The sequence below is a fragment of the Zea mays genome, chromosome 2, assembly GCF_902167145.1.
Source record: "Zea mays cultivar B73 chromosome 2, Zm-B73-REFERENCE-NAM-5.0, whole genome shotgun sequence".
NCBI lineage: Eukaryota > Viridiplantae > Streptophyta > Magnoliopsida > Poales > Poaceae > Zea > Zea mays.
Genome location: NC_050097.1, coordinates 147,724,009 through 147,750,159, shown reverse-complemented (window position 1 = coordinate 147,750,159; position 26,151 = coordinate 147,724,009). Strand labels below are relative to the sequence as shown.

The window sequence follows — 26,151 nt, the reverse complement described above, 5'->3', positions numbered from 1 at the left end:
TTTAGCCTCGGGCACAACAGGGAGCTCCGCCTCACCCGACCCCTGGCCTCGGCCCCGACCTCGGGGAAGGTCTCCGCCTTGCCCAACCTCGGGCCTCGGCCTCGGCCTCGGGAGGAGTCACATCCTCGCCCGACCTCAACCTCGGCCCCAGGAGAAGTCTCCGCCTCGCCCAACCTTGGCCTCGGGCCGACTACGCTACAGGGGATACATCATTACCTTACCCCTAGCTAGCTGCCTCAGGCTACGAAGGAACAAGTGAAAGGGAAATGTGCCCTTGGGCCATTTCTAAGTATTTTGGTGATTGAGTGCCAACACAAGTGCTTAAATGTGAATCTATGCCCATGGATGAACAAAGTGCAAATCAAGAGTAAAGGTATGTTTCTAAGCCTTAGTACATTGGTTTTGTGTACTAATATACCTGTCTAAGTGTTAGAAACAGAAAGAAGAAGAAAAGAGAAGAGTTGGCTGTGTACAGCCAAAAGGCTGTTTCGGTCTGGGGCACCGGACTGTCCGGTGGTGCACCGGACAGTGTCCGGTGCGCCAGGCTGGCTCGAGCGAACTGGCCGCTCTCGGGAATTCGCCGACGACGTACGGCTAAAATTCACCGGACTGTCCGGTGTGCACCGGACTGTCCGGTGAGCCAACGGTCGGCCGGGCCAACGGTCGGCCGCGGAATCTGTGCGCGACACGTGGCCGGGCCAACGGTCGGAAGGGGGCACCGGACTGTCCGGTGTGCACCGGACATGTCCGGTGCGCCAACGGCTCCCAGATCTGCAACGGTCGGCTGCGCCATTTTAGGAAGGAGATCGGGCACCGGACAGTGTCCGGTGTGCACCGGACTGTCCGGTGCGCCCGATGACAGAAGGCAAGATCAGCCTTCCAGAATTGCTCTCAACGGCTCCTAGCTGCCTTGGGGCTATAAAAGGGACCCCTAGGCGCATGGAGGAGAACACGAAGCAACCTTAGAGCATTCTTGATCATCCACACTCAGTCTTTGCGCATTTGTTTGTCATTCTCAGTGATTCGAGCTCCGTTCTAGTGAGAACTTTGAGATAGTCTTTTGAGCTCGATTCTTGGCCGTGTGTGTGCGCATTTTGCTGTGAATTTGTGTGTGTTGCTTCTCTCCCTTACTCTGTGCTTCTTTGTGAACTTCAAGTGTAAGGGCGAGAGACTCCAAGTTGTGGAGATTCCTTGCAAACGTGATAAGAAAAGAAAAGCATAACACTGTGGTATTCAAGTTGATCATTGGATCACTTGAGAGGAGTTGAGTGCAACTCTCATCCGTTGGGACGCCACAACGTGGAGTAGGCAAGTTTTGTACTTGGCCGAACCACGGGATAAACCACTGTGTCTTACCTGTGTTGAACTCCTTGTGGTTATCGTATTGTGCAAAATCTTCTCTTTAGCCACTTGGCATTAACTGTGCTAACGCTTAATCAAAGTTTTGTGGCTTAAGTTTTTTAAGTGCTACAGGATCACCTATTCACCCCCCCTCTAGGTGCTCTCAATTGGTATCAGAGCCGTTCTCTTCAAGAAAGGGACTAACTGCCCGAAGAGATGGATCCTAAAGGCAAGGGGATGGTGATCAACGACAAGGAGGAGTCCTTCGTCAACGAGCCCAATGATGACAAGCCCACCGACTCAGGCTCGGGCCACAAAAGAAAAGACGGGAGGAAGAAGAAGACAAGGCGCATCAAGGAAATTGTCTACTACGACAGCGACGAATCTTCCTCCTCCCAAAAGGACGACGACGACTACGATAGACGAAAGACGGTTAACTCAAACTTTTCTTTCGATTATTCGCGCATCCCGCATAGTTCACATGCTCAATTGCTCCCCATTCCACTTGGCAAGCCCCCTCACTTTGATGGAGAGGATTACGGATTTTGGAGCCACAAAATGCGTACTCACCTGTTTTCTCTCCATCCAAGCATTTGGGAGATTGTGGAAAGTGGAATGAAATTTGATAGCTCAGATAGCCCTGTGTTTATTAATGAACAGATTCATAAAAATGCACAAGCTACTACTGTGTTGCTAGCTTCTTTGTGCAGGGACGAGTATCACAAGGTGAGCGGCTTGGACAATGCCAAGCAGATCTGGGACACCCTCAAGATCTCTCATGAGGGAAACGACGTCACCTTGCTCACCAAAATGGAGTTGGTGGAAGGCGAGCTTGGACGGTTCGCGATGATAAGGGGCGAGGAGCCGACACAAACATACAACCGGCTCAAGACCCTTATCAACAAAATAAGGAGCTACGGGAGCACGCGATGGACGGACCACGACGTCGTCCGCCTAATGCTAAGGTCCTTTACCGTTCTTGATCCTCATTTGGTGAATAATATTCGTGAGAATCCCAGGTACACCAAAATGTCGCCCGAAGAAGTCCTTGGAAAATTCGTAAGTGGGCGAATGATGATCAAGGAGGCAAGGTACGTGGACGACGCCTTGAATGGACCGATCAACGAGCCGCAACCTCTTGCTCTCAAAGCAACAAGAAGCAAGGAGGCGCTACCTAGCAAGGTGGCACAGTTTGAGGCGGCCGGACTTAATGATGAAGAGATGGCTCTCATCATCAAAAGATTCAAGACGGTGCTTAAAGGTTGCAAGGGACAACCAAGCAAGACCAAAGCCAAAGGGAAGCGCTCATGCTTCAAATGCGGTAAGCTTGGTCATTTTATTGCTAACTATCCCGACAATGATAGTGATCAGGATCAAGGGAACAAGAGGGAGAAAAAGAAGAACTATAAGAAGGCAAAGGGCGAGGCTCATCTTGGCAAGGAGTGGGATTCGGACTGTTCTTCGTCCGACTCCGACAATGAAGGACTCGCCGCCACCGCCTTCAACAAGTCATCCCTCTTCCCCAACGAGCGTCACACTTGCCTCATGGCAAGGGAGAAGAAAGTAAGCACTCATAACACTAGTACTTATGCTTCTTCAAGTGAGGATGAGTCTAGTGATGATGATGAGATAGATTACTCATGCTTATTCAAGGGATTAGATAGAACCAAGGTAGACAAAATTAATGAATTAATTGATGCCTTGAATGATAGGAATATACTCTTAGAAAAGCAAGAGGATTTGTTGTATGAAGAGCATGATAAATTTGTAGAAGCTCAGAAATCTCTTGCTCTAGAAATTAAGAGGAATGAAATGCTTTCCAGTGAATTATCTTCTTGTCATGAAACTATTGCTAAGTTAAAAGGTTTTAATGATGATTTAAATGCTAAACTAGAAGTAGCCTGTAAATCTAATTCTTGTGTAGAGATTGTTGAAACTTGCAATAGGTGTAAAGATTTTGACATTGATGCTTGTAGTGAACACCTAGTTTCAATTTCCAAACTTAATGATGAATTGGCTAGTCTTAATGCCCAACTTAAGACTAGCAAAAGTGATTTCGATAAGCTGAAATTTGCAAGGGATGCCTACACAATTGGTAGACACCCCTCAATTAAGGATGGTCTTGGCTTCAAGAGGGAAGTCAAGAACTTAACAAGCCATAAGGCTTCCATCTCCACAAAGGAGAAAGGGAAGGCCCCTATGGCAAGTAATGCTAAAAAGAACCATGCCTTCATGTACCATGATAGAAAATTTTCTAGAAATGTTCATGATGATAGGAGTTGTAATGCTTATAATGCTTTTGACTCTCATGCCATGTTTGCTTCCAGTTCTTCCTATATGCATGGTAGAAATGTGTTTAGAAGAAATGTTGTTCATCATATGCCTAGGAGAAGTGTTGTTAATGTTCCTAGGAAAGTTAATGAACCTTCTACAATATATCATGCTTTAAATGCTTCGTTTGCTATTTGTAGAAAGGATAGGAAGATAGTTGCTAGAAAATTAGGGGCAAGATGCAAGGGAGACAAAACTTGCATTTGGGTCCCTAAGGATATTTGTGCTAACCTTGCAGGACCCAACATGAGTTGGGTACCTAAGACCCAAGCCTAAATTTGCCTTGCAGGTTTATGCATCCGGGGGTTCAAGCTGGATTATCGACAGCGGATGCACAAACCATATGACGGGGGAGAAGAAGATGTTCACCTCCTACGTCAAGAATAAGGATTCCCAAGATTCAATTATATTCGGTGATGGGAATCAAGGCAAGGTAAAAGGGTTAGGTAAAATTGCAATTTCTAATGAGCACTCTATCTCCAATGTGTTTTTAGTTGAGTCTCTTGGTTACAATTTGCTATCTATTAGTCAACTATGCAATATGGGATATAATTGTCTTTTTACAAATGTAGATGTGTCTATCTTTAGAAGAAGTGATGGTTCACTAGCCTTTAAGGGTGTATTAGACGGCAAGCTTTACTTAGTTGATTTTGCAAAAGAAGAGGCCGGTCTAGATGCATGCTTAATTGCTAAGACTAGCATGGGCTGGCTGTGGCATCGCCGCTTAGCACATGTGGGGATGAAGAACCTTCACAAGCTTCTAAAGGGAGAACACATGATAGGTTTGACTAACGTACAATTCGAAAAAGATAGACCTTGTGCAGCTTGTCAGGCAGGTAAACAGGTGGGAGGAGCGCATCACAGCAAGAATGTGATGACCACATCAAGACCCTGGAGCTGCTACATATGGACCTCTTCGGACCCGTCGCCTATCTAAGCATAGGAGGAAGTAAGTATGGTTTAGTTATTGTTGATGACTTTTCCCGCTTCACTTGGGTGTTCTTTTTGCAGGATAAGTCTGAAACCCAAGGGACCCTCAAGCGCTTCCTCAGGAGAGCTCAAAATGAGTTTGAGCTCAAGGTGAAGAAGATAAGGAGCGACAACGGGTCCGAGTTCAAGAACCTTCAAGTGGAGGAGTTCCTTGAGGAGGAAGGGATCAAGCACGAGTTCTCCGCTCCCTACACACCACAGCAAAATGGTGTGGTAGAGAGGAAGAACAGGACGCTAATCGATATGGCGAGGACGATGCTTGGAGAATTCAAGACCCCCGAGCGTTTTTGGTCGGAAGCCGTGAACACGGCTTGCCACGCTATCAACAGGGTCTACCTTCATCGCCTCCTCAAGAAGACTTCGTATGAGCTACTAACCGGTAACAAACCCAATGTATCTTACTTTCGTGTATTTGGGAGCAGGTGCTATATTCTAGTGAAGAAGGGTAGAAATTCTAAATTTGCTCCCAAAGCTGTAGAAGGGTTTCTGTTAGGTTATGACTCAAATACAAAGGCGTATAGAGTCTTCAACAAATCATCGGGTTTGGTTGAAATCTCTAGCGACGTTGTATTTGATGAGACTAATGGCTCTCCAAGAGAGCAAGTTGTTAATTATGATGATGTAGATGAAGAAGATGTTCCGACGGCCGCTATACGAACCATGGCGATTGGAGAAGTGCGGCCACAGGAACAAGATGAACGAGATCAACCTTCTTCCTCAACAACGGTGCATCCCCCAACTCAAGACGATGAACAGGTTCATCAAAAGGAGGCGTGTGATCAAGGGGGAGCACAAGATGATCACGTGATGGAGGAAGAAGCGCAACCGGCACCTCCAACCCAAGTTCGAGCGGTGATTCAAAGGGATCATCCCGTCGACCAAATTTTGGGTGACATTAGCAAGGGAGTAACTACTCGATCTCGATTAGTTAATTTTTGTGAGCATTACTCCTTTGTCTCTTCTATTGAGCCTTTCAGGGTAGAGGAGGCCTTGCTAGATCCGGATTGGGTATTGGCCATGCAGGAGGAACTCAACAACTTCAAGCGCAATGAAGTTTGGACACTGGTGCCTCGTCCCAAGCAAAATGTTGTGGGAACCAAGTGGGTGTTCCACAACAAACAGGACGAGCACGGGGTGGTGACGAGGAACAAGGCTCGACTTGTGGCAAAAGGTTATGCCCAAGTCGCAGGTTTGGACTTTGAGGAGACTTTCGCTCCTGTGGCTAGGCTAGAATCAATTCGTATCTTGCTAGCATATGCCGCTCACCATTCTTTCAGGTTGTACCAAATGGATGTGAAGAGCGCGTTCCTCAACGGGCCGATCAAGGAGGAGGTGTACGTAGAGCAACCCCCTGGCTTCGAGGATGAACGGTACCCCGACCATGTGTGTAAGCTCTCTAAGGCGCTCTATGGACTTAAGCAAGCCCCAAGAGCATGGTATGAATGCCTTAGAGACTTTTTAATTGCTAATGCTTTCAAGGTTGGGAAAGCCGATCCAACTCTTTTTACTAAGACTTGCAATGGTGATCTTTTTGTGTGCCAAATTTATGTCGATGACATAATATTTGGTTCTACTAATCAAAAGTCTTGTGAAGAGTTTAGCAGGGTGATGACGCAGAAATTTGAGATGTCGATGATGGGCGAGTTGAACTACTTCCTTGGGTTCCAAGTGAAGCAACTCAAGGACGGCACCTTCATCTCCCAAACAAAGTACACGCAAGACTTGCTGAAGCGGTTTGGGATGAAGGACGCAAAGCCCGCAAAGACTCCGATGGAAACCGACGGACACACCGACCTCAACAAAGGAGGTAAGTCCGTTGATCAAAAAGCATACCGGTCAATGATAGGGTCTTTACTTTATTTATGTGCTAGTAGACCGGATATTATGCTTAGCGTATGCATGTGTGCTAGATTTCAATCTGATCCTAAGGAGTGTCACTTAGTGGCGGTGAAGCGAATTCTTAGATATTTGGTTGCTACGCCTTGCTTCGGGCTCTGGTATCCAAAGGGGTCTACCTTTGACTTGGTTGGATACTCAGATTCCGACTATGCTGGATGTAAGGTCGATAGGAAGAGTACATCAGGGACGTGCCAATTCTTAGGAAGGTCCCTGGTGTCGTGGAACTCTAAGAAACAAACCTCCGTTGCCCTATCCACCGCTGAGGCCGAGTATGTTGCCACAGGGCAGTGTTGCGCACAACTACTTTGGATGAGGCAAACCCTTCGGGACTTTGGCTACAATCTGAGCAAAGTCCCACTCCTATGTGACAATGAGAGTGCTATCCGCATGGCGAAAAATCCTGTTGAGCACAGCCGCACAAAGCACATAGACATCCGGCATCACTTTTTGAGAGACCACCAACAAAAGGGAGATATCGAAGTGTTTCATGTTAGCACCGAGAACCAGCTAGCCGATATCTTTACCAAGCCTCTAGATGAGAAGACCTTTTGCAGGTTGCGTAGTGAGCTAAATGTCTTAGATTCGCGGAACCTGGATTGATTTATAGCATACATGTGTTTATGCCTTTAATCATGTTCATTCTGCATTGTGTTGCTTATTATGGTGCTCAAGTTGTACAAGCACTCCCCGGACCTCACAAGTCCTTGTGCCAGTAATGCACATATTTAGGGGGAGATGTGTTACAACTTGACCCTTTGAGACTAACCGTTTGTTTGAGTTTGATTGTTTTAGTCTCAAAGAAGGTTTGAAAGGGAAAGGTGGACTTGGACCGTGAAAGACTTCCACTGCACTCCGATGAGGGGGTAACTTATTCCAAGTTCATCTTTAAACTCTTATTGCCTATTTGCTCTTAATTGAAGATTTTGGTGAGGCAATGGGGTTAAAGGGCCAAGATTGATCCCGTTTTGGTGCTTGATGCCAAAGGGGGAGAAAATAAAGGCCAAAGCAATAAATGGATCAGCTACCACTTGAGAAACTTTGAAAACAGTAGGATAGAGCTTTTGGTTTGTCAAAACTCTTGCATTGTCTCTTTTGTCAAAAGTTGGCCTCTTGTGGGGAGAAGTGTTGATTATGGGAAAAAGGGGGAGTTTTTGGAATCTTGAATCAATTTTCTTTGGAAAACCTCTCTTTATGTCTCTACAAGTGGATTTGACTTAGAGATAGGATTTTGAGTTTGATTTGCAAAAACAAACCAAGTGGTGGCAAAGGATGATCCATATATGCCAAATTGAATCAAAATAAATTTGAGTTTTTATTTGAAGTGATATTGCACTTGTTCTAGTTGCTTTATGTTGTGTTGGCATAAATCACCAAAAAGGGGGAGATTGAAAGGGAAATGTGCCCTTGGGCCATTTCTAAGTATTTTGGTGATTGAGTGCCAACACAAGTGCTTAAATGTGAATCTATGCCCATGGATGAACAAAGTGCAAATCAAGAGTAAAGGTATGTTTCTAAGCCTTAGTACATTGGTTTTGTGTACTAATATACCTGTCTAAGTGTTAGAAACAGAAAGAAGAAGAAAAGAGAAGAGTTGGCTGTGTACAGCCAAAAGGCTGTTTCGGTCTGGGGCACCGGACTGTCCGGTGGTGCACCGGACAGTGTCCGGTGCGCCAGGCTGGCTCGAGCGAACTGGCCGCTCTCGGGAATTCGCCGACGACGTACGGCTAAAATTCACCGGACTGTCCGGTGTGCACCGGACTGTCCGGTGTGCACCGGACTGTCCGGTGAGCCAACGGTCGGCCGGGCCAACGGTCGGCCGCGGAATCTGTGCGCGACACGTGGCCGGGCCAACGGTCGGAAGGGGGCACCGGACTGTCCGGTGTGCACCGGACATGTCCGGTGTGCACCGGACATGTCCGGTGCGCCAACGGCTCCCAGATCTGCAACGGTCGGCTGCGCCATTTTAGGAAGGAGATCGGGCACCGGACAGTGTCCGGTGTGCACCGGACTGTCCGGTGCGCCCGATGACAGAAGGCAAGATCAGCCTTCCAGAATTGCTCTCAACGGCTCCTAGCTGCCTTGGGGCTATAAAAGGGACCCCTAGGCGCATGGAGGAGAACACGAAGCAACCTTAGAGCATTCTTGATCATCCACACTCAGTCTTTGCGCATTTGTTTGTCATTCTCAGTGATTCGAGCTCCGTTCTAGTGAGAACTTTGAGATAGTCTTTTGAGCTCGATTCTTGGCCGTGTGTGTGTGCATTTTGCTGTGAATTTGTGTGTGTTGCTTCTCTCCCTTACTCTGTGCTTCTTTGTGAACTTCAAGTGTAAGGGCGAGAGACTCCAAGTTGTGGAGATTCCTTGCAAACGTGATAAGAAAAGAAAAGCATAACACTGTGGTATTCAAGTTGATCATTGGATCACTTGAGAGGAGTTGAGTGCAACTCTCGTCCGTTGGGACGCCACAACGTGGAGTAGGCAAGTTTTGTACTTGGCCGAACCACGGGATAAACCACTGTGTCTTACCTGTGTTGAACTCCTTGTGGTTATCGTATTGTGCAAAATCTTCTCTTTAGCCACTTGGCATTAACTGTGCTAACGCTTAATCAAAGTTTTGTGGCTTAAGTTTTTTAAGTGCTACAGGATCACCTATTCACCCCCCCCCCCTCTAGGTGCTCTCAACAAGACCGGTGTCCCATCTAAGGTTACTCTGGTAACAGGTAATGATGGTTCCCCGCGTGCGCCCATGACGTCGGTTTCTCTCAACCCCCTACGGAAGCAAGGAAACGTCAGCAGGATCCATGCCGCACCGCTAGCTATGCTTCTACAGGGCTCAAGGCACTTCTCCGACGGCCACATTAGCTCGTGTACAGGGTTCAAGGCACTTCTCCGCCAGCCACGTTAGCACATAGCTACACCCCCATTGTACAGCTGGGCATCTCCTTGTATCTATAAAAGGGGATGTCCAGGGCCTTCCTAAGGCACGTTGACAGATGGGGACGCACGTTGACGACGTTGACACACCCACAGAGACGTTGACATAGAGGGAGGTGGGGCAGATGAGACAGGCAGAGACGGACGCACACAGGGACTCTCTCTCTCTCTCTCGCTCTCGCCCTTGCTCTCTCGCGACGCTTGTAACCCCTACTACGAGCACCCCGGTGCAAGATAATATAAGCCTCATTCCCCCGCTTGTGTTCCATCTTGCATCAACCCATCTGGGCAGGGGCACGCAACAACAAATTCACTGGTCGGTTGACGGACCTCGCGGGTCCGAAACGCCGACAAAACTTATGATGTATCACCTCATGAAGCATAGAGTGACTCCACAAACCAAACACACCATAGAAGATTTATTCAAGACCTCTAAGGTGGTGGAAGCAACTCAGTTTTTAAGAAACCAGTTTTTTATTTTTTAGTTAAGAGAGACTAGCTGGTTGATTTTTAAGAAACTGTGAATCCAATTTCTATAAACTGATACATAAACTGGTATGTTTGGAACTAACTCAGATTCCATAAATCAGTTTCTTTAAAACATGTTGGTTCCAAACAGGCCCTAAGTCGAGCAAGATTCATGGATTCCGAATACATGGTGGCCTATATATAATGAGTTGTGTTTGTTGCTATCTCTACCACGAAAGTGTTATGCAACTTAGGTCCCAATCTCACCACTAGTCTAGCAAGTTAAACTACAAAAGAAAACACACAATTTAAGGATAAAGTATTGGATCTTAATTGATATAGAGATGCAAGCTCACATCAATAATTCCAATACTTTTTACTAAGGTCTCAAGAATATCATGCTTCCTCCTAGTCCTCCTCTGAGTCCCTCGCAAGGATGCCCTCACAAATGCCAAGCTTTCGGTTGGATAACTCTGTGGATAGCCCCCGAGTCTTCTCCACACACAAGTGTGCCTCCAAGATGGCCGCTCTCGGATCACTCCTTGTCGTCTTTACTATCGAGCTTCCAATCAAACCGTCATAGATCACGTTCCCTCTAGTACACTGTGATGGTCACACCAAAACGTGGTTGGTATAGTCTCACAAGACTACAAGCCCCTTTGATTATAATAATAGTGTGCGCAAGCACCAAGTGGTAAGAAGTATGCAAACTTCACTAAACACTAGGACTAAACTTAGAGCAAGCGCATAAGCGATGATATAACTACCCTAACACTTTACAAAGAATCTACATTATGCAAAGCATCTTACACTAATCACCATATATATCACTAAGCATTATGCAAATGGGGAGTACTAGAATTGAGCACCATGCACCTCCTTTGGTATGATCCTCACGTCTCCCTCATTTCAAATGACCTACCAAGGGGATATATATAGCCCCTAATCCTAAAGTAGTTGTTGGGTTGCATAGTAGCTTTCTACGTAGGCGTCGAATATGTCTTGTGCATCCTTGATTTGTTTGAATCTATCCTCTCCCATACCCCTTTTGTCTCTACTTCATTGCCTTGATTTGGTTTATTGTGATTTCTTTGATCTAATTTTCTGTGTATTGGCTTAATCTACAAGTGCGATGACATGTGAGGATAGTATCTAGCCAATAGATTTGGTACATTCTTCACGAGCACAAAGATCTGATTTTTAGAGAAATTTTTTATAAACTCTCCTTTTTTGAAGATGAATTTCAATGTCTGCTTTGGTTATGAGTGTGTTGATTTGATGTTTTGATGTTTTGAGAAAAGGATTACAACACCCTCAACAACATCTCTACAAAAGTTTTAGTCCAGTCGAAGTGATTTGATCCAATTATTTTTTTTCCTTTTAGAGAGAAATTTCCAGGCTGCATGGAGCAGAAGAAGCGGCCAGCTGAGGCCTTGTTCGTTTGTACCGGATTGGTGGGTCGGAACGATTACTAACCGGATTGCTTCTCTAATTTATATAAATTTTGATTAGCTGGAACGATTCCGGGTGCAATCCGACAGAAACGAACAAGACCTGAGGCGGGTTCCAAACCATCAAGGTTGGCTCCACAATCGGCCAAAGGCCGATATGGCAATCCCTAGGGCATTAGAACCAGCAAGGCCGTTTTGCAAACTGAGCATGCCTGTTTTGCTGGTCGTTCCGATGGGTTTTCGGATTCTTTTTGCCGTTTGCTGCTCGATTCATTCGTTGCGGTGTTTTTGTGGTTGTTCTGTTGTGTTCTCTAGGATCTCTTAAATACATCTACGCACCAATTGGCTTGTGTGTTTTTGTCTTGATGTTTTTGGAATCTATGAGCGCTTGGTGGTTGAATGGGACAAAGACTAAGATTTCATTGGAGAAATTTCTATTTGATGTTTTTTTCAGTTCATTAGATATTAGATAAAAAAAATTTAAAAAACTTTGACTGTATGAGGGTCCGCTGCAGCTCTGAAAACAACTCCATTTTCTAAGAAAAAGAAACATCGCGCCTTGCAAAAATCAAGTATAAACTTACGGTATATAATTAGCCACTAATGCATGCATGGTTGGGCAAAAACACGCAAAGGAGACTTGCTGGAACTAGTGATGAGGCGTGCTAAAAGCATGCAATACACACTTGCTAGTGTCGTAGTAGTAGCATAGACGACGTTGCAACCACGCACTGACGGCTCTCGCCCAGCTTCCCTGTCCGTTGAACGCCTTTTAACTGTGTGGAAAACTGACCCCTCTTCTTGGTTCCGATTCTTCGCACGCATGGACCATGGGGAGAATTTACTACGACCACCGGGGCGGGCCGGGCCGGGAGAGCGCGCTGGGCTAGCCGGCGGCGGCGGCGTGCGTGGCCGCTCAGGAGTGGGCGCGCCGCCGCGCTAGCTAGTGGGGCGGCACCGCCGCAAAGACCGTGCCTCGTGGCCGTCGCCGTCGAGACCGCGACGGAGGACGTACGCACGCGGTCGATCGTGCCAATACACGGCGGCCGCCCGGCTGTGGCTGTGGCTCTGGGCGGCCACCGCCATATCTCGCGTCGCGCGGGCGCACGCGTTGACACGACGAACACTGTGGAGTGTGGACCGTGGGCTGCTTATCTGCAAACCTTGGGCCAAGTGGGTGATGGCCCATGCATTATTGCCGGTCGGCAAGGGTACCACACCCGGTTCCGGCCCGTGCAGGGGCGAGTCTAGACCGGGAAGTATCGGTAAGGACACTGGCCTTTTCTTCTTTTTTTAGGAGGATGCAAGTTGTTCCAGCTTCAACTTGACCAGTGACAGGGCATCGGTCCAAAATTATTGCAAATAAGAGATACAGATAGATATAGGATAGCCGCAGCTGTAACACGCATGCAGTCGCAATGGCTCTTGAAACATTATGACAAGGAGTATAGTTTGATATATAGAAAAGAAGAAGCTAAAATTGGCATGCTTCAAGTTCAAGCAGTTCTAATTCCCAAGCGCTCAAAACGGTGTCCCTCAAGCGAGCAGCGACTCCTGTCCGCTCGAACTCGCCTCTTTTCCGCTGCAACGCTTCTACACAGCCATATCTACATATATATGCACGACGGAAATCCAGGCCGGCCGGTCGTCTGACTCCCATCGCCTTTGAAAGAAGCTAGCATCAGGTTCGACGTACAAGGGGCACAAATAATCTATCTACCAGTGCGTGTGCTCATCCGTGCACGCCGGCAATGGTGTCCTCCGCCCGTGCGCTCATCGGCCTCCTCGTCGCCGCGGCCTCCCTCGCCGTCGCGCTCTCGGGTACGTATATATATAGCACGCACGTGCAGTGCATGGCTGCATGCGTTGCCGGCCGGATTAGTAAAATGCATGCATGAACGGCAGATGGCGGCGGGATGGCGGCGCCGGTGTACGGGTACGCGGCGGGGAGCCCCAACGGGCCGGAGAACTGGGGGAAGCTGAGCCCCGCGTACAAGCTGTGCGGGGAGGGGAAGCAGCAGTCGCCGATCGACATCGTCACCAAGCAGGCCGTCCCCGCCGCCACCCTCGACACCCTCAACCGCACCTACGGCGCCACCAACGCCACGCTCATCAACGACGGCCACGACATCACGGTACGTAGCTAGTAGGTTCCGAACTTGCGATGAGAGAGAGCATCTATATATGTGCATGTGCAATGTATATGCAGCTGGCGCTCGAGGGCAAGGTTGGGACGGTGACGGTGAACGGCAAGGCGTACAGCTTCGAGAAGCTGCACTGGCACTCGCCCTCCGACCACACCATCAACGGCCAGAGGTTCCCGCTGGAGCTGCACCTGGTCCACAGGAGCGCCGACGGCGCGCTGGCGGTCATCGGGATCCTCTACCAGCTGGGCGCCCCGGACTCCTTCTACTACCAGCTGAAGCGGCAGCTGGGCGAGATGGCCCAGGACCGGTGCGACTTCGCCGAGGAGGAGGAGTCGCGGGTGGAGGCCGGCCTCATCCACCTGCGCTCGCTGCAGAAGCGCACCGGCAGCTACTTCCGCTACACGGGCTCCCTCACCGTGCCGCCATGCACCGAGAACGTCGTCTGGAGCGTCCTCGGCAAGGTGCGCCAGATCAGCCAGGACCAGCTGCAGCTGCTCAAGGCGCCGCTGCCCGGGAGCGACGCGCGCCCCACGCAGCCGCTCAACGGCAGGACCGTCCAGTTCTACAACCCGCCCAACAGCACCATCTCCTTCCAGATCTAACACTAAAAAGTACTTTGGAATCTTTAATATAGTGTAACTCTGTTTATGATAAATCAATATTCTATCATTTGTATTCGTTCCAACGTATTCGATCGAGTCAGTCATGCGTGCCTAATAGGCCAGGATTTAACACACCGTAGACCCGATAAAATGGGTCCGATTTAACCCCTAAGATACCTAACCCGTTATTCAACCACGTCTCACCGAATAACCAGAGGTCATTATCTCCTAGATGGACTGTGAGAAAACACTTAAGGCCAATATAACATGAAGCCTAGTTTGAAGGAGAGCGAGCAACCAAGTAAGCTATAAAAAAAAGCATGTATCCTGATAAAAAAGTACAGTATATATGGGTCATATATCCACTTTAATTTTATTTTTTATTGGTAGGGTATATTTTAATTTAAATTTTATTTTTATGGAGGAGGTGCATCATACTGGCTTGCCACTAGACCCTCGAGTGAGGACAGACGCTGCCGAGCTGCAAAGTGATGTTGGAGTGGGGCACATGCAGTGGCCCGACATGCAGCGATGAATAGGGATGACAAGCAAAGGTTGGGGTGTGGTAGATGCATGGTTGTGGCAGTGTGCATGTATAGATGGCCAAAAAGCACGAGGCCCGTGAGCCCGGCACGAAGCCCGCTTTTTGGGCCCGGTCCGAGCCCGGCACGGTAGAATAAGCGGGCGGGCTTGGACAGGAAACTAGGCACGGCGAGCTAGCCCGGCACGGCCCGTTTACCTCTAAGCCCGTTAAGCCCGTTTTTTTACACTAAAACATGCTTACTGGCCCGTTTAGCCCGCTTTTCGGCCCATTTTTTCGTGCTAAACGGGCCAGCCCGGCCCGTTTAGGCCCGCTGCGGGCCGGGCTTGGACAGAAAATTAAGCCCGCTGGCTCAGCAGGCCCGGCCCGGTTTTTGGCCGGGCTTCACCGGGCCCGGGCCGGCCCGGGCCTGGCGGCCCGTTTGGCCATCTCTATGTGCATGAGAAGGATGCATGTAGGCGGCGACACGGAGCGTGGGTCGTTGTCGTGCGCACGAGCCGCCAGGGCAAGCGGTCACGAAAGCATTCAAAAGATCCAACAACAATTTTTTAAAGCCTAGTATATAGATTATGTGTTGTTGAGCAATTGATTTTCATCCCTTCGGAGTAGAGATGACAATGGGGACCGGATCCCCGATTTCCCCGCAGGGAATTCCTCTATTAGGGGATGGAGAGGGGGAGTTTCTTCCCCACGAAAATGTAAACAGAGCAAATTCTTCCCCGACGGGTAAACGGGGGTGGGGAAACATTCTCCATTCCCGTTTCCTACGAGACCCGTTAAACTTACACGTGACAACGTTTTCTTATAATAATTAATAATAAAATAAATAATTACCTTGTCAAGAGATCTCTCATTCTACAAATGTGTTTATTTTGATATACACATAATGATTTCTTACATCTGACAATACATATAGCGATGATGTTTTGCATTAATAACATATGAAGTACATCCTAATTATAATTTAAGTGGGGATAGGGATCCTTGATGGGGATTTAGCCTCGCGGGGAACATGGATGGGGAAAAATATCCTCCACAAACATTTGTGAGGATCCCCGTGGGGAGATTTTATCATTGCGGGGATAGGGATGGAGAGCTAAAACCCGACGGGAAATTCCCCATTGCCATCTCTACTTCGGAGGCATCAAAAGTCAAGATTTTTGTCTAACCTTTCTCAAGAATATTTGAAGATGTGATTAAAGGAGTGGAGAAAGCATGAAGAAAATACAAGATGAATTATATGATGTATGAATACATGACACATAATAAGACCTTACAAAATATCGCTTACTTCTTCCTGCTCTTTTTTATTATTGAATTAAAGATTACATTTATACCTTTGGCTGTGCGAGGTTTACAAGAAGGAAGAAGTACAGCTTCGAAGAGGGAGCTGCCAGCCTTATATCCGACATAGAAGATCCCCCAAAATGCATGTCACTATTCCTCTATTTATAGGCACGAGGTACAGCTTCAGTAAAATTACAATCGTGACCTCAAGCCTATACATTTGAACTATTAAATGTAATGAGGGTAGTGCTATCTTTACCCCTTGCTATCCTGGTGAGCAAACTCTTGAAGACTTCTCGCAACTTCATTCAGTTTCATCAATTGCACATATGCATCACTATCCAGAAGCTTGTGCCTCCGTACTAGAGTCTATATTTGTTTCATCCGAAGGTGCTTTCGGTATGGGTTTATTTCATCCGAAGGTGCATTCGATATGGTGCATGTAACATTTGAAATATGCTAGAAAATAATTGTCAACTTAGTGTTTTGACTACCTTCCAAAGAAGGCATCCAATAGGTGTGTTATATGTTGTGCTTGTTTATAGGAGTACATTGTCTCTCTTTATATAGTCTAGAGGGCAATTGTATAAATTCGGTCTTAGTCGACTAAGACAAAAATATTTTAATACCTATTTGAACATGAGTCTTATTTTAGAAAAAAAAATATTAAATATTTTGCCTCTCTGATTCTAAACATAGGACAATAAATGCTGGACCTATATTCTCGTTTTGCACACTATTCCTAACCTTTAGTTTCAAAATAACATGATTTATTTCTAATAACATAGAAAAGGACTCAACTATTAAAGCTGCAAATATGATTGGTGTACTGTCACAACGCACAGACATTTTACTAATAATGTTTAAAGGGTGGATTTTTACACCTGCACCCATTAGGAACCCATTGGGTGATCAATAATTGGAAATAATTAAATAAAAGCACTACAAATAGTAAGAAAAACACATATAGTTATTTAAAAGTACACCACATATATGTTATTTAGAAGCACACAATATGTATTGCAATATAAATTCACATTTTAAAGAAGTGAAGATGAGTAGATGACTGTCACACCCGGGCTTTAAGGAACAAAGCCGGGTGCATCTCATACATGCGCTAAGAAGACAACATATATAATAACAGAGTGTATAGAGATAAATGTCACAATAACATCATAGTATTTATTACATAGCGGAAGTCTTATTACAAAATAAAAGATAAATATGAAACGAACTAAGGATCATCCTTGGCGCCAATAAGTCAACTGGGAAACGCCACCTAGATCAGATCAAATTCCTCGTTGTGTGGCTCCTCATGAACCACCTGTTCTTCTCCTGTGGGGGTGGTGTGAGACAGCAAGGGTGAGCTCACACATGATCATAGCTCAACAAGTTGTGGGGAAACCAGTGTGCATGAACTCACCAAAGGTGAGAGTTCATGTGATGTGTAAGGCTAATCAACAACAGAGGTTAAAGCTGAGCATTGCTTTTAATTAGTTGGTCAAAGTTTTATTGGCAGTTACTAGATGTAAGTAAATACCAAACCTTAATAAAAGTAATATAACAAAATTAATAAATAATCCCATGCAATGCAAATGACAAATTGAATTTAAGTTCCATAAATTAATCATACGAGAGTCTTGAGCTTCTCATGACCGTGAGCTCGGCTAGTATATCAGTTTTACACTCTGCAGAGGTTGTACCCTGTACCCACAAGTCATGTTACCCATCTGCCAAGGGATCACGACTCCCATACACCTCTACCAAGGAAGCGAGGCAGGACAACACTACGAGGCCTTTACAAAGTTCCACTAGCTTCCGTAAACCCGCTACAGTTTATGGGAAGAGCACTTGCAAAAATCCCCCGTCTGACCGCCATCGCAGCAAAATCAACCCGAGAACCTCCTTGCATGCAACTCCCCTACCGCCCTTGTCCCTTTTGGGTAAGGTAGTCTTCCACTAGCTTTCCTAATTAGTCAGCCAAGGGCGTCCCATTCCATCCTTGTGGTGGCACGTGTTTCTCAAGTTAAGCTCCATGTTTCAATTAACATTAATGATCTTGACATGAACATAAATAGAATAACAAAATAATTGGAACATGGATATAATGAAATATTATCCCAAAACCATGTAAAGCAATATCAAAACTACCCAAGTGATCGATTCAGAGATAACAAGGTAAACTAGATAAACAGACTAGGGTGACATATTGGGTCCCATCAAAATTAAGCCTATGCATGAATAAGTGATATTTAAAGAACATTATTGGGTAAAAAGTGGTCAAGGGCACAACTTGCCTTCAATGAGCTCCTGCTTAGCTACTTCTATCTGCTGGGCACCGGGATCCTCAGCCACATGCTCTTCTAGTCGCCACAATACAAACAAGCACAGTATATAGAGAAAATTAACATCACACCAAACATATAAACAAAATACATAATAATAATCTACGCTTTAAAATAAGATCCTAGGAACATGAATCATTAATTTTGGCATTATAGATTTTAAATTATGAATTTCCAAAGGTTTTATGTATTTGATACAAGATTAATTAGGAGATACAATTTAATATGTTTTCATGTCAAAACAGAGACACTATTTGATAGAAAATAATATTACAAAATTATAGGAAGTGAAATGGATTAATTTGGAGTTTATATGAATTTTCTATGATTTATACAAGTTCTAGCATTTATTTATACATTAAAAATCCACTTATAATTTAATTTCTCTGGTTTTATATTACTCTGGACTAGGCCTCATTTTCTAGAAAGCACAGGGGTCTCTGCGCATTAATTCCTGGACTCAATGAATAGTGAATGTGGGCGACGGGTTTATTCTAAAATAACAGACGGACTCATGTGCAAAACTGATCCGCGAAGAGGCATCGTGGGTCCAGGGCCGTCGGATCCAAAATTCACGCGACAGATTAGATCTACATCCCCGCGCCATCCTTCTAATCACAACCATCGGATCTAGGTCACACGTTCGGGATTTAATGAATCAGAAAACCCGTCCCGACCGCATGATCATTGATCAATGCGCCAGATCAACAGCAACGAAGGGGGTATCTTGAATCTAATCGTGGTCGTCCATGCAACGATCTACGGCTCCGGTTAGCCCCCCTGCCCACAGGCCATCACGACGGCGCCGCCGCCTAATGTGCACGGCCAGGGCTCGCCGGAGCACTCGCAAACTCCAAACCAGGGACCCAGTTCGATCCCCTACTTGATGCAAAGCTACGAGGAAGAGGTAGTGAACTCAAGACAAGCCTCACCAATGGTGGCGCAGCAGAAACTCAGGGTCACGACGGACGACGGTCCCGCGATGGAGATACGAATTCCGGTGAGGAATTCCGTGGGACCAGAGCCACAATTCGTCTGCGAGGCACGCGCTACAATTCACCCTTCCAGGTGCTCCACCAAGGCACCCACTAAACCACACTCGACGATGAGGAGCCACTCCAACCTCGCAGTGCCCTCCATCACTCTCTCTCTCTCCCTCTCTTAACCTCTTCTCGGACCTATCGAACGGTGGCTAGGCTGTTCTCAGTGGCATGGGACGCGCGAGCGCGGCAAGGGGCCCCATCCCGACTTATATGTGCAAGCGGATAGGCTAACCAGTCAGCAGGGCGAGGGGATCATGGCGGAGGTGGCGCGGGTGCGGCGGCATTCTGTTACGCCCGCACGCAAGATTCGCGGAGAAGAAGACCTCCGCTGGGGTGGTCCACCAGTCAATGACTAGCGGAAAGCGCCCGGGAGACTGAGAAGTGGACCGGGGTCGTGGTTAGTGTGACAGGGCGGTCCCGCGGTTTAGTGACCACTGGTGCGTCAATTCCAGCCGCAGGAGGTGGGTCGCGCGGGGGCGATGGTCTCTGTGGAATGGGTCGAGCCATGGAAATAACGGCCCAGCAAGCGAGTTTGAGATTTTCCTTTTTCTTATTTCTTTTTATTTTGCCAATTTCAAGTTTTCTAATAAATTTGAATTAGTGATTTGAACTTCATACCTTCATGTGGCTAATTAAACCTTATTATGAATAATACTATCTCCTTTTGAGATAATTATCACTTATTTATTGGCATAATCATTGGATATCCTCCATTCTTTAACTCTACTATTCCCATTTTATTTGATGCCCTAATTTGATTCGAAACTAGACTTGCCTCCTTTATAAATTTTGTGTTTGATGCACAAACAAACAAAAGATGTCCAACATGATGCATAGGTTACTTACGTGTCATTTATTAATTAATTCACTTTTAATTGTGGGTGTTCACATGTACTAATAAATAGGGGCAAATCATATAAGGCAATTTTTTTACTCTTTACAACTTGGGTATTACAAATCCTACCCCCCTTAACAAGAATCTCGTCCTCGAGATTTAGGAAGAACTAGAGAAAAGATGGGGAAAATCTATGCGAAGCTCTTCTTCTCTCTCCAAGTAGCTTCATCTTCTCCATTATGACTCCATTGTACTTTGCACATCTTTATCACCTTATTTCTTGTAACTCGAGTCAAAGTGTCAAGAATCTTAATAGGATACTCCGTGTAAGTCAAATCTCCCTGAACACTGAGCTCCTTCATTGGTAATTGTTCTCAGGGACACGAAGACACTTCTTTAGTTGAGACACATGGAATACATTATGCACATCAGATAGATTATCCGGTAGCTCGAGCTGGTATGCCATATCCCCAACTCGCCTAAAGATTCTGAATGGTCCAATAAAGCGAGGGGACAATGTGCCCTTAACCTTGAATCTCCTCATTCCACGAAGTGGTGACACCTTGAGGTACACATGATCTCCTTCCTCAAATTCCAGTGGACTCCTATTATCAGCATAGCTCTTTTGCCTTGTTTGAGCTACCCTCAAATTCTCTCGAATTATGCAGACTTGTTCTTCTGCCTCTTGAATCAGTTCAGGCCCAAAGAACTGTCTTTCTCCAGTCTGATCCCAATATAGAGGAGTCCTGCATTTCGTGCCATATAAAGCCTCGAATGGTGACATCTTCAGACTGGTCTGGTAACTATTATTATATGAGAACTTAGCATATGGTAGACTTTTATCCCAACTGCCTCCATGCTGAAGGGTAGAAGCTCTCAACATATCTTCCAATACTTGATTAGTCCTTTCAGTCTGTCCATCAGTCTGAGGGTGATAAGTCGTACTAAAATTCAACTTTGTATTCATATTCTCATGAAAGCTTCTCCAGAATCTTGAGGTAAACTGTGAACCTTGATCAGACACGATCTTCTTTGGTACTCCATGTAAACACACAATTCGAGCCATATACAGCTCTGCTAGCTGAGAGCCTTTATAAGTAGTCTTGACAGGAATGAAGTGGGCTACTTTAGTCAGTCTATCCACAATCACCCATATAGAGTCATATCCTTTCTGGGTGCGAGGCAATCCAGTAATGAAATCCATACCAATCTCTTCCCACTTCCACTTGGGTATCTTTAGTGGATGCAGTAGTCCAGTTGGCCTCTGGTGTTCAGCCTTAACTCTTTGACACACATCTCTCTTCAATCCATACCACCAGTATTTCTGCTTCAAATCCTGATACATCTTGGTGCTACCAGGATGAATAGAATAATCTAAATCATGGGCCTCCTTCAATATAGTCTCACGAAGGCTATCAATATCAGGAACACATATCCTGTCCTTGAACCATACGGTGCCTTGCTCATCCTTCGTGAACTCTGAACCTCTACCTTCAGTAATAAGATCCTTGATCTCTTGTATTTTAGCATCGCTAGTCTGTCCTTTGCGGATTTCTTGCTCCAAGGTAGGTTCCACATCAATAGTAACTCCTTCAATGTGAGTAACTATCCCCAGGTTAAGTCTCCTGAAATCCTCAACAATCTCATCGGGTAGCTGGGCAACAATAGCTGAATGAACATGCTCCTTTTGACTCAAGGCATATGCAACCAAATTCACCTTGCCTAGGTGATAGTGAATTTCCAAATCATAATCCTTAATAAGCTCCAACCATCGGCGTTGCCTAAGATTGAGATCCTTCTGAGTGAATATGTACTACAAACTCTTATGATCCGTGTACACTTGGCACTTGGTTCCCATGATATAATGCTTCCATATCTTTAGAGCATGCACTACGGCTGCCAGTTCTAAGTCTTGAGTGGGGTAGTTCAACTCATGTTTCTGCAACTAACGAGACGCGTAGGCAATCACGTGTCCTTCTCGCATAAGTACACATCCCATGCCTTGGTCGCATGCATCACAATATATGTCAAATCCCTTCTGTAGATCTAGCATAACCAATACTAGGGGTGACATCAATCTCAACTTCAGTTGGTTAAAACTATCTTGGAACTTCTCGTCCCACTTAAACTCTCTTCCCTTCTCCAGAAGTGAGGTCATAGGCTTAGCAATCTATAACATCCTTCAATAAATCTCTAATAATATCCTACAAGTCCCAAGAAACTCTGGACCTCAGTAACTGTAGTGGGTATGCTCCACGCCACTATCTCCTTGACTTTAGCAGGATCCACTGATATCCCTCCATTAGAAATGATATGTCCAAGGAATGGCACCTTGTCAATCCATAACTCGCATTTGCTATACTTGGAATAAAGTTGATTATCTCGTAGCTTCTGTAGCACCAATCTCAGATGTTCCTCATGATCACTGTCACTCTTGGAATAATTAAGAATATCGTCGATGAAAACCACGACGAATTTGTCTAGATCATGATCACCTTATTCTTTAGATTCATAAAATAGGTTGGTGCATTAGTTAGTCCAAATGACATAAAGTGAACTCATATAAACCATATCAGGTTGAGAAAGTCATCTTGGGAATATCCGATGGCCTAATCTTCACTTGGTGATAACCCGATCGGAGATCAATCTTCGAGAATACCCTAGCACCTCTCATCTGATCAAATAAATCCTCAATGCGGGGTAACGGGTACTTGTTCTTCACGGTAACATCATTAAGGGACCTATAATCCACACACATCAGTTGTGATCCGTCCTTTTGTACAAACAGAATCGGCGCTCCCCAAGGTGAAGAACTCAGTCGAATGTACCCAGCCTCTTGCAACTCTGTTAACTGCTTCTTAAGTTCTATTAACTCTTCTACAGACATTCGAAAAATCCCTAACCACACGGATGTTGTCACCAACAAACTTCCCATCTACCAACTTCAAATCTTTCTCCTTTGGAACTGGTGATTCTATGGTTCCTTTAGCACAGTGTGTAAACTGCCTTTGCCTTTCTTAACCATGACATACCAAGGATCACGTCTATACTGCTCTCTTCTAACACGATAGGGGTAGCCCATCTGTGTTAGAAACACAGGGTAAGAAAGAAAGGATTGTGGACAAGGCATGTAATTACGAAGCATGTTACTTTTGGGGATTTATTAGCTAAGTGTATTGCATACTAAAGTTAATTCATTACCTTATGGTGGTACATGCTAAGATGGACATCTATACTATTTCAATCAATCAAAGAAGCAAATCAGGCATTGATCATCAGAACAATCAACCAACATTTTTTAAAATAGAGAAATAGTTTTAATTTTGTCTTAGGTTTCCTATCTCTTAAAAAGATCATAAGTGTAGGATTCCAAGGTGTGGAATCCATCATGGCTCAGAGCATTTTTTTAAATAGAGAAATAATTTTAATTTTGTCTTAGGTTTTATGTATTTGATACAAGATTAATTAGGAGATACATTTTAATATGTTTTTCATGTCAAAACAGAGACACTATTTGATAGAGAATAATATTACAAAATTATAGGAAGTGAAATGGATTAATTTGGAGTTTATTTGAATTTTCTATGATTTATACAAGTTCTAGCATTTATTTATACATTAAAAATTCACTTATAATTTAATTTCTCTGGTTGTATATTACTCTGGACTAGGCCTCATTTTCTGGAAAGCACAGGGGTCTCTGCGCATTAATTCCTAGACTCAATGAATAGTGAATGTGGACGGCGGGTTTATTCTAAAATAACAGAGTGACTCATGTGCAAAACTGATCCGCGAAGAGGCATCGTGGGTCCAGGGCCGTCGGATCCAAAATTCACGCGACAGATTAGATCTACATCCCTGCGCCTGCCTTCTAATCACAACCGTCGGATCTAGGTCACACGTTCAGGATTTAATGAATCGGAAAACCCGTCCCGATCGCACGATCACTGATCAATGCGCCAGATCAACATCGACGAAGGGGGTATCTTGAATCTAATCGCGATCGTCCACGCAACGATCTACGGCTCCGGTTAGCCCCCCTGCCCACAGGCCATCCCGACGGCGGCACCGCCCAACGCGCACGGCTAAGGCTCGCCGGAGCACTCGCAAACTCCAAACCAGTGACCAAGTTCGATCCCCTACTTGATGCAAAGCAACGAGGAAGAGGTAGTGAACTCAAGAGAAGCCTCACCAACGGTGGCGCAACAGAAACTCAGGGTCACGGCGGAGGACGGTCCCGCGATGGAGATACAAATTCTGGTGAGGAATTCCCTGGGACCAGAGCCACAATTCATCCAGGAGGCACGCGCTACAATTCACCCTTCTAGGCGCTCCACCAAGGCACCCACTGGACCACGCTCGACGATGAGGAGTCGCTGCGACCTCGCAGTGCCCTCTCTCCCTCTCTCTCTCTCCCTCTCTCAACCTCTTCTCGGAACTATGGAACAGTGGCTGGGCTGTTCTCAATGGCATGGGACGCGCGAGCGCGGCCAAGGGGCCCCATCCCGACTTATATGTGCAAGTGGATAGGCTAACCAGTCAGCGGGGCGAGGGGATCGTGGCGGAGGTGGTGAGGGTGCGGCGGCGTTCTGTTACGCCCGCACGCAAGATTCGCGGAGAAGAAGACCTCCGCCGGGGTGGTCCACCAGTCAATGACTAGCGGAAAGCGTCCGGGAGACTGAGAAGTGGACCGAGGTCGTGGTTAGTGTGATAGGGCGGTCCCGCGGTTTAGTGACCACCGGTGCGTCAATTCTAGCAGTAGGAGGTGGGCCGCGCGGGGGCGATGGACTCTGTGGAATGGGTCGAGCCATGGAAATAACGGCCCAGCACGCGAGTTTGAGATTTTCCTTTTTCTTATTTCTTTTTATTTTGCCAATTTCAAGTTTTCTAATAAATTTGAATTAGTGATTTGAACTTCATACCTTCATGCGGCTAATTAAACCTTATTATGAATAATACTATCTCCTTTTGAGATAATTATCACTTATTTATTAGCATAATCATTGGATATCCTACATTCTTTAACTCTACTATTCCCATTTTATTTGATGCCCTAATTTGAATTCGAAACTAGACTTGCCTCCTTTATAATTTTTGTGTTTGATGCACAAACAAACAAAAGAAGTCCAGCATGATGCATAGGTTACTTACTTACGTGTCATTTATTAATTATTTCACTTTTAATTGTGGGTGTTCACATGTACTAATAAATAGGGGCAAATCATATAAGGCAATTTTTTTACTCTTTACAACTTGGGTATTACAATGACCTAGGATTTTATTGGGCTAGACTAAAATCGTGTGCGAACAAGGACTCAAAATTCGTATTCTAAGACTCATCGGGCACACATGGGTGAAAAGTCACACCTAAACACAACCCAACATCCCATCATTTTAGGAGGTCGGGTCGGGTGTAAACCCATGAGTGGAATTTGACACCTAGATTCACAACTGATGGATGTGAAACTCGTGGGCACCCATACCAATGCAAATAAAATAACATGACTGAAATCATAGTGAACTATCTTAAACTAGGATAAAAAGAGTAAAATCAGGGTTGACAGTAAAAGGAGTATAATGTCTTGAACTGGTTGTAATGATTGAAATCAGAGTGAGGCGTCTTAATTAAAACCGGTTGAAAGGAATGGAACCAAAGTTGAATGGTGCGGATCCAAAAAGAAACTACTCCGCTTCGATATCTGATTAGCGAAGCTGCGATAAACAGTTTTGGTTAGTGAAGATGACAAATAGTATATAGGAAGGAAAACAAGATATGTTGATAAACGATGACCAATAAAAAATAGGAACCCTAAGAAACATGTCTTAGGGCCTGTTTGTTTACCCCTATAGATTATATAATCTGGATTATTTTTGGAGGATTATATAATTTGGATTATATAATCCGGATTATTTTGGATTGAGTAGTCCTGTTTGTTTA

At 45.5% G+C, this 26,151-nt stretch overlaps 1 protein-coding gene across 1 annotated transcript; it reads left to right on the top strand.

Annotated features, from left to right (window-relative positions):
• The first annotated feature begins 13,118 nt into the window (after positions 1–13,118).
• Positions 13,119–14,237, top strand: LOC100272575 (uncharacterized). Its single transcript, NM_001147040.1, has 3 exons — positions 13,119–13,234; positions 13,319–13,548; positions 13,623–14,237. The coding sequence occupies exons 1-3, from the start codon at positions 13,165–13,167 to the stop codon at positions 14,160–14,162; spliced, it is 840 nt and encodes a 279-aa protein (NP_001140512.1). The 5' UTR covers positions 13,119–13,164; the 3' UTR covers positions 14,163–14,237.
• Positions 14,238–26,151: the final 11,914 nt, after the last annotated feature.

Bases quoted from the DNA above. Each gene is read 5' to 3' on its own strand.
- LOC100272575 (NM_001147040.1), top strand. From the start codon at position 13,165: ATGGTGTCCTCCGCCCGTGCGCTCATCGGCCTCCTCGTCGCCGCGGCC. The intron at 13,235-13,318 runs GTACGTATATAT...CATGAACGGCAG, and splicing joins CCTCGCCGTCGCGCTCTCGG to ATGGCGGCGGGATGGCGGCG. The intron at 13,549-13,622 runs GTACGTAGCTAG...ATGTATATGCAG, and splicing joins ACGACGGCCACGACATCACG to CTGGCGCTCGAGGGCAAGGT.